This window comes from Nelumbo lutea, chromosome 6 (genome assembly GCF_056320005.1).
Source record: "Nelumbo lutea isolate HS-2025 chromosome 6, American lotus-T2T, whole genome shotgun sequence".
NCBI lineage: Eukaryota > Viridiplantae > Streptophyta > Magnoliopsida > Proteales > Nelumbonaceae > Nelumbo > Nelumbo lutea.
In genome coordinates this window covers 58,065,648-58,074,732 of record NC_142689.1, presented here as the reverse complement: position 1 = coordinate 58,074,732, position 9,085 = coordinate 58,065,648, and the positions used below count along the sequence as shown (strand labels likewise).

At 35.6% G+C, this 9,085-nt stretch overlaps 1 protein-coding gene across 3 annotated transcripts; it reads left to right on the top strand.

Moving 5' to 3' along the window:
• Positions 1 to 2,169: 2,169 nt before the first annotated feature.
• LOC148849054 (uncharacterized) lies at positions 2,170 to 8,212 on the top strand. Of its 3 annotated transcripts, XM_088949958.1 has the most exons (7): positions 2,170 to 2,311; positions 2,428 to 2,512; positions 2,658 to 2,701; positions 5,603 to 5,705; positions 5,793 to 6,008; positions 6,888 to 7,303; positions 7,382 to 8,212. In XM_088949958.1, exons 6-7 carry the CDS (start codon positions 7,028 to 7,030, stop codon positions 7,652 to 7,654), a joined length of 549 nt encoding a protein of 182 aa, XP_088806084.1. In that variant the 5' UTR covers positions 2,170 to 2,311; positions 2,428 to 2,512; positions 2,658 to 2,701; positions 5,603 to 5,705; positions 5,793 to 6,008; positions 6,888 to 7,027; the 3' UTR covers positions 7,655 to 8,212. The 3 variants fall into 3 exon arrangements, 2 of the variants coding, with proteins under 2 accessions (XP_088806084.1, XP_088806085.1); XR_016100801.1 differs by lacking the exons at positions 6,888 to 7,303; positions 7,382 to 8,212 and adding an exon at positions 6,108 to 6,761; XM_088949959.1 differs by lacking the exons at positions 5,603 to 5,705; positions 5,793 to 6,008.
• The last annotated feature ends 873 nt before the right edge of the window (positions 8,213 to 9,085 follow it).

Genomic DNA, 9,085 nt, shown 5'->3' with positions numbered 1-9,085 from the left:
GTGAAACCAGCGAGGAAGAAGAATTAGTTGGAGAGAGAGTGTGTGTGTCCATCGAGTTTTGAGAAGATGGAGTTTTACATTGGTGTTAACTTTCACCAATTTTTGATGTAAAATTTACCTAAGACTAAGTTTGTTTAAGATGTAAATGCGAATCGGGGTAAATTACACTCCAGTTCAGTTTTGCTAACATTTGGATGAGATGTTATTTTATATTGTAGGTGAGTGTAAAACTCCACTTTAGGTAAATTTTACACTGAAAATCGGTGGAAAGTTAACAACGGTAAAACCGATGTAAAACTCCATCTTCTCAAAGCTCAACGGACACACTCTCTCTCCAACTTATTCTTCTTCCTCGCTAATTTCACTCTCGTCTATTCCTATCTACTTGCCACTGCAACTTCCAGCAGTAGCAGAAACAATTCTCCCCCTTCTCTGATATGTTACTGTTTCTTTTGGATATCTCACTTGCATCGGCATTTCACGGTAGAGTAGAGGATCTAAGTTTCCAACGATGAAGACTCCACCATCAGTGTTGTAGATCTGTAGACTGTATTAAAATGTGAAGATTTGCAAGACAAAAGCCAAGAGAATTTCAGAGCAGAAACACAGAAACAAAGTGGAAGTTTCCAACGTTTCAGAGTGAAAGATTTGCAAGACAGAAGCCAGGTTTATTTCAGAGCAGAAATACAGAAACAGAGTGGAAGTTTCCAACATTTTAGAGTGGAAGATTTGCAAGACAGAAACGCAGAAATCGAAATAAAGTTTCCAACGTTTCAGAGCAAAAACTCAGAAACATAAGCTAGGAGAATTTCAAGGAGAGTTCTAGTCTTCCATAGAGCAAAAACTAGGTACGACGGAAGGAAGAGTTTCAAAGCAGAAACAAAGTGGAAAGCTTCACTTTTTCTCTGTTACAACCAAATGTCATCACTGTAAAAATTCAAACCCATCTGGTTTCATTTTCCACCGACCACTGGAGTGGCACCACCTTTTTCATTAGTGTAAAAATGAATTTACACTTCAAACAAATGCAGCCTTATGGAAACTAAAATCCAAAACGTGAAAGACGTAAATGAGAATGATGAGGTGGGAAGGTTCGTTTGAAAACAAATGATGAGAACGATAGTTAGGTTCAATCTTCAGTGTTGGTTGCCGCCAGTCGGAAAGGGAGAGAGTGGGAGTGGAAAGTGTGGGTTCGGTTGTATGTGGAGAGAGTGAGAGTGAGAGGAGTCTGATGAGAGAGGAAGCAGGAATGGTGAACTCGCTAACAATGATTAATCACCTTGCACATTTTAAGTGTATACATGTTTTTAGGATGCGTGGTGTGCCTTCATGCTGCGTGAACAGTGCGCACATTGAATTTGCCCTGATAGAAGACTGACTCTCCCCGAGTCTGGTGCACGCCCTTTGTTATTCAACTGTCACATTAACATTACGTACACATTTGCCAATCGGGCTGCAACTTGGGCAGGTTCAATCCGAGCCCTATCCAACCCTATTCGAGGTTTTTTTTTCCTTTTCTTTTTCATGGATTGAGTTTGAGTTTTTGGGCTGCCATTTGGGCTGCATAGAAAATTCAAGTTTGATCAAAACTTGGATTTAGGCCTTAGCCAAGTCTAGTCTAATAACCAAGCCCGATCCAATTCGAACCTACCTGAAAAAATATATATTGTATTTATATAAAAATATTTTTTTTTAATTATATACATATGTATATGTATTATATATATATATTATATATATATATATATATATATATATTATTAAATGGAATTTGTACATATTTTTAATTAATTCTATATTTAAATTAGGTCATAGAGTATACTAAAAAATAATAAGTATTTTATATATATACATTTTCTCAAACCCAACAAACCAACCCAAATCCAATTAACCCAACCCGCCCAGCCTTAGCCCATGCCCAACCTAAATTTGTTGGATTAAGCTCAAATTGGGCTTGGGTTGAAAAACTTGGGATTATCCTCATGTTAGATCTGGCCCGAGTTTTGCACCTTTGGCTACGTTTGTTTGCGATACAAACGTTGAACTGGGGTATTTATGTAGCCCGATTTGTGTTTGCAAGCATTTGTTTGCAATACATAGCTGCATCGATTATGAGCGTAAAATTGTTTTTTCTTATAGGTTTGTATCGTTTCAAGAGTGCATTACTGCATCGATTTTTTGGATGTAAATTTGCTCTCTCTGATTGACGATGTAATTAGGGTATGTTTTTGTGTTGTTTGACTGAAAGAAAATATAGTCGTTCGAGTGAGAGGAGATCTGCTGCATTCTGCACCCCCCTCCCCTTCCAACGGTAACTTTCTCACCCCCATCTCTGACCCTGGCATGGTCGTTGGTGGTCAGCGATCAAGTAGATGTTAATCACCTCTTGTGTTTTAACTGATTTTGTTTTGCTATTTTCATGTTTAGATCTCGTATTGGTTGCGGGGTTCCTGCGGTGAGGTAAGGCCGATCTTCATCTGGGTTGAAGTCTTTCCTTCAATATCTAAACAAGGTAATAGTAGATCTAACGTTACAACCGCTTGAGCTTCACAGATCTGATGTATAAATCCATGTTCACCCATACACATGCACATATATGGTTTGTTGCTTTGACTAATAAGTTTTTTTTTTTTCCTTTTTTGTTGCTTCTTTCTCAGATCTAGACAAGTTTCCACATCTTCGCTTTGCCTTCAACAATCGAGTATGTGCACGGTGAAACCATTATTTTTGTTTCTTCTGTCATTCTTCTTATTGTTATTCTTCTTATTGTTATTCTTCTTATTTGTTACTCTTCTTCTTAGTTATTCGTTTTTTATTGTTATTCTTCTTGTTTGTAATCTTCTTCTTAGTTAAAAGGAATTTCATTTTCTTAAACAGTAGAGTAAATATATTGCTCTAGTCTTGAGTTCCCATTAACCAACTTTTCCCAAAACAAAAAAATAACGGATCCATAATATTTCAGGAAACACATTGCAAAAGAAAATGAAAAGGAGAATAACATTATTATTATTAGATCCAGCCTAGAATCTTGTACCAATAATTTTGCAAAAGGTTCGATAAAAAATAATACAACCATATCTCTAGTGACCATAGACTAATTTACCAACTAGCTAGAAGATTAAAACCCACCTTTTCCAGTATCCACAAGATTCCTCTTACCAAAATTTCAACATTAGTACTTTAGATATTTCCTTTGTGAAGCTTAGGTATGAAGTTTTAGGTTCAATATCCAAATCATTTCTAGCATTCATAATTTAGTAATAATGGATATGGATATAAATAAAATGGAACCACCCAAAACGGATTTCATGTATCCAACCTGCATAGTTGGGATAAGGCTAATTATGATTAGTGCATGTCTTTTTTGTATGTTTGTGATTTTTAATTTATTTTATTTTATTTTTTAATTAGGTTTATGTCTGTAATTCTGTATTTTTCCATGCATGTAATTCATTTAGTTCTCTTTAATCTTCCCAATCACATTAAAGTTGTTATCAGTAATGAAATACTTGCAACTCTTGTTTCCAAGTTTTCTTTTTTTTTTCCTTTTTTTTGTTTCTTTTGCTTGTATTTGGAAAGGTTGAGTAGATAAGTAGGACTATAGGAGTGTTATAAGATTGAAAAACTTTGAAAGTGGAAATCTATGCCCAAAACATTCAAAATGTGATAATTTTGGGTCCCCACATGCACCCAAGGTCCTTGGTTTTTGTTCCTCTTAGATGGTCATAGAGAGCAGCACTTGCTATTAGTTATTACTATCAATAGTGCAAGTTTGGGTGTCCTAATTGAAGAATTTCATTTGCATTAGACCTAGGCCTTTTGGTTTCAACTTATTTACAGCATTTGGTAAATAGGAAGTGAAATGAAGTGATCTCTGATCTATATAAAAGAGAAGGAATTAGGAGGAAGGTCATTTGTTTGGAAGTATATGGTAGAGGAAGGAAGATTATGTGCTCTCTACTTTATAAGAGGGAAGCTAGCTACTAATACAAGTGAAAGGACCAGATCTGGGAGATGAGGATTCAAAGAATCACACAATCCACTAAGGAGCCCTACTAATAACATAAGTGGGAACTTATCCCTAAAACAGTGATCAATCTCCTTTCTTATTTCCAAATTCTCTACTCACTATAAACTATAAATTATCAAACTAATAATAATAATAATAATAATAATGAAGTAATGGTATAGAAATTTGAGCTCATGGTGAATTGTGATAAGATAGTAAGAGGCCAAAGGCCAAGCATGTGCCCATATTATTACACATTCTCTTGTAAGTGTTGTTTTGTAACAGTAGATAAATGAAGTCTATATAATAAGCTACAGGAGTTGGATACCAAGCATTGTTAGGCTATTTTCTTTCATGTAACTTGGGCTGGATTGGCTTCATAAGGAAGGCCAGAGGCACTGATGATGAAGAATAGTTCCTTCCTTTCTGATGATACCTGTTTTCCATCTCCCTCACACCATTGTCAATTCCCATTTGTTGGTGATGCTGTAGAAATAATGAAAAGGTTGATTAATTAAAAAAATGGTAAAGATAACAACCTTTCACATGCCCAACTAGATTCAGTATAGAAGGATCACAGAGTTCCTTTTCCTGTGATCAATTAAAAAAAGGGTAAAATAAACAGTGATCAGTTTGCTTGTTTTAAAAAAGCAAGTGCAAGGGTAAAGATAAAAGGGTATGTAAATATATAAATATTAACCTTACATAATATGAATCATATTACATCGATTTAAATTTTATGAGCTGCATGGAAACCAAGATGGTAGAGCATGTTTTCTAGTTGAGTTGTAGGAAAGCTTCCTAAGCAATAACAACCTTTCACATGGCCAACTAGTTTTAGTATAGAAGGATCACAGAGTTCCTTTTCTTGCATTATCTTGTTACTTTGATACCCCAAGGAATGGCACAGAATCATTAAATGAAATCAATTCAAGTTAAACACTCATAATAAATGTCAAAATTAAACTTGGTTAGCTATGTGTGTTTGTATATTAGTTGATACATTCCCATTTAGGTACTCCATATATGGATTCTTTTACATATGAAATCCTAACAAAATGATGAACTTGGGTCATTAGGTCTAATCCAAGCCACTTTGATGTTATTTCCAAGTCTCATATAATTTCCAACTACTTTTTACATTATTTCAATACAACACAAAATTCATGTTTAAATTAGGATAAAATGAAGTACTACATTTGACACTCAATTTGTTTTTATACTGTCTTACAATGGCATGTTGTCTCATGGCATTATTTTGACTTGTCATTCAAGAATGAGGGTAACACATGACACTATGGCCAAGCGTAGACAGATTAGTGCGGCCATTAGTGCCATTATGACATATTTTGCGGTGGTTGTCATCATCAAACAATATACTGAATCTATGAGCCAAAGGGTGTGAGAGGTCAGAAGCTTAGGATAGTGTTTCTTAACACCGTATTTAGTAGTGAGGCATCATGTTATCTCAAATTAGGATGAGAAAGCCATATTTTGATTCCCTCTATCATTTACTTGTAACACATAGTGGACTTCAATCAACCATTAATCTGTCAGTCTGATAGCAAGTTGCAATGTTTTTGCACACTATAGGGCATAATGAAAGGAATAGTGTCATACATGTTACCTTCGGGCATTCACAACAGATCGTTAGTCAGTATTTCCATATGACTCCTGGTTTATGCTATATTTTAAGGTATGTAATAGATTTTTACACTTTTTTCCTTAAAACCTCCCTAAACCATGAAATTAACATAATTTAGTTAAATGTATGATTGTATAGGTGCAATTGATGGGACCCATATCCCATGCAAAGTGCCAGTTGAGGAGCAAGGCAAGTTTCGTGGTAGGAAGGGGAAAATAACACAAAATGTAATGGTTGTAGTGACATTTGATTTAAAATTCACTTATGTATTGGCTGGGTGGGAGGGTCCGGCCACTGATGCCACAGTCCATTATGATTCCCTATGAAGGGAATGCAAACTCCAAGTCCCAGAAGGTAACTTACATTGATACTTCATCATTTCTAATACTCAAATAGTGGACTCCATTGTCTTAACTAATTGCTTATTGACAATGACCACTCAACGCAATATAGGAAAATACTACTTAGTAGATGCCAGATACAGAAACATGCCAGGCTTCCTAGCACCTTACCGAGGCACCGGATATCACCTCAATGAGATACGAGGGCGATTGTTGAAGTCCCCTAGGGAGATTTTCAACCACAAACATTTTATTATCGAGAAATGTAGTGGAACATGCTTTCGGTGTTCTGAAAATGCATTGGGCAATCTTTAATGCAACACAACATTTTGGCTTTGACACACAGATCAAGATTGTTATAGCTTGTTGTGTGCTTCACAACCATATCATGGGAGTTGATCCACATGACCAATACACCCAAAAAGGGGTCTATAAGGTAGACAGGCAAAATACATTCGGTGGGGATGAATTTGTGGATGAAAGCACCAATGTAGATTCTCTTGCACCGAGGTTGCAAAGAAATGAACTAGCAAGGTAGTCCACATTTAGGGACCAAATTGGGTCAGATATGTTCCGAGACTGGAGAAGATTGAGAAGATGATTAGGAGTTGTAGTATTTGGATTAATTACTCATCATCATTTAGAACCAATTTGTATTAATTTCAGTTATTAATGTTTAAAACCTCCAAGTTATTTGTGTTTTTAGATATTCATGACTTGCTATAGACATTTTGATATATCAACAATATTTTTTAACAACTTTGTTTCTGTATTGTACATGTTTACTTTTATGTTATTGATTAGTAGAGGTATTTTCAATATTTCTTTATGATAGTGTATATACATGTCTATATGTTATTTATTTACTGCATGAAATGGAATACTTTTGTAGGGATGGTCTCTAGTAGAGATATAGCAGGAGCATCTATCAGTAATAGAAAATATGGCAATAAGAGAAAGGATGTGTTGTTTGTCTCTCAAACTATGTCCAACAAGGGTGATCGAAGTCGACAAGTAAGATGAAATGATGCCATGGATAAGGCATTGATTGAGCTACTTGCTGATCAAGTAACATTGGGCAACAAAATTGATAAGGGGTTTCAGACATCTGCATACACATCAGTATGCAAGGAGATGACTGTCCGTTTCAATATTGATATGAAAATACCCCATATTATGAGTAGAAGGAGAATATTAAAGCCCATATACATGGAAGCCAAGAAGTTGCTTGGGACTAGTGGCTTTGGTTGGAATGAATCCAATAATCAAATCATAGTTAACCCAGTTGTTTGGGATGATTACATCAAGGTAAATGTGTCTTATTTGGTTTTTTTAATTAATATTTAAAAAATTTAAAAACTGGTCATGATGCCATCTACAATGCAGGCCAATCCACTTGCATTGTGTGTAAATGGCAGGGTGATGGAGATGTTTGAGGAGATGCAAATAGTTATGGGAAATGATCAGCCCATAGGTGACAAGGCTATGGCAAGGTTTGAGTCTATGACTGAGTGTAATGTTGATGTTGATGGTGCTAAAGAGGATGACCCAGAGATCAATGATGATGCAACAACCCCAGTGACTGTTGATGAATTCATTTGCGAAGATGGTACTCAATCAGTCTCCAACAACAACCGTAGGACAGATTCCTCATGTTAAAAAAAAAAGAGTGCATGAATCAAAACCGAAGCCCAACCAAGACTTTATTGATGCAATTGATAGAATGACTATTACAATGTCAAAAATTGCATCTGCACTTACAGTGGAGACTGTGATGGATTTCTTAAACTGCTTATGAAGGGAAGTTATGGACTTGGAAGGGTATGACATCCAGGTCTAGAACACTGTCTTTGGGTACCTAGATGAACATGAGAAGGAAACAAAGATTTTTCTTGCGAGGGACAAGCCATTTAGGGCTCAAATGGTCATATCCATCATATCTAAGATGACTGGTTTTGGTGGAATACAGTAGTACCTCTTGGCTTGTTATGAAGTTTAGACAATGGAACTTAACACTTCTACCATTTTTTGTTATAACCAAATTAGGTTGATGCATGAGCTGATAAAACCTATTAACTAGTTGGTGGCAGCTATAATAGCTATTACAACTCTTTAGAACTTTCTTCTATAATGATACTTTTGACTTATTGATATAATGGAATTTTTTTGTTGTAACTCTTTGTTTGTAATATATCATCGTTTGTCAGTTGCTTGAAATATATGTATAGTTAATTACATTGTTGATGTCTTATACTCACATCAATTTGTCCTAACAATGAGGTGTGTAGAATGAAAAAAATCCTATGCTGTGTTCAAGGGGAGAAAGCCAGGTGTGTATGACTCATGGCCCGAGTGTCGAAAGTAAATTGTTGGGTTCAGGGGGAATTCTTATTGTTTATATAACAATCAAGAAGAAGCTGAAGATGTATGCTATAATTTTTGTGAAGTAGAACCGGATACAACATATTCCTTTGAAAATTTGGTTGCAGGGCCATCCACATCAACAATTAGGCCATATATATATAGATAGATAGATAGATAGATAGATAGATAGATAGATAGAGAGAGAGAGAGAGAGAGAGAGAGAGAGAGAGAGAGAGAGAGAGAGGTATGAGTGGGGAGAGAGAGAGAGAGGGGGAAGATGTGTGAGTGAGGGATAGAGAGAGAGGGATGGTTCAGATGCAATTTAACTAAACACTAGTGTGTGTGTGTGTGTGTTTGCTATCCTCTGTTATGGATATGGATTTGTTTTTATCTATTCCTTTTTATTCTTTGCTATCATTATCATATCACTTATATTTGTTTTGATAGAGTAGGAACATCCCCACTATGGATCTTTTACAAGATCATAAGATGAAAGATCGTAATGTATCAGGCCATTAGTGGCTAAGGAGGATTTGAACCCACAACCACACACGGTGGCACGACAACAAAGCCCGAACCAAATGAATTATGGGGTGGAATCCCAATGATTCACTATTTGAGGAATAAGCTTTGAGTTATTGTTTTCAGATCTATAAAATCACTTCTTAGTTATTATATTATAATGAGCTTCACTGAAAGTGATTTAGATCTATAAAATCCACTATT

Bases quoted from the DNA above. Each gene is read 5' to 3' on its own strand.
- LOC148849054 (XM_088949959.1), top strand. From the start codon at position 7,028: ATGGATAAGGCATTGATTGAGCTACTTGCTGATCAAGTAACATTGGGC. The intron at 7,304-7,381 runs GTAAATGTGTCT...TCTACAATGCAG, and splicing joins TTTGGGATGATTACATCAAG to GCCAATCCACTTGCATTGTG.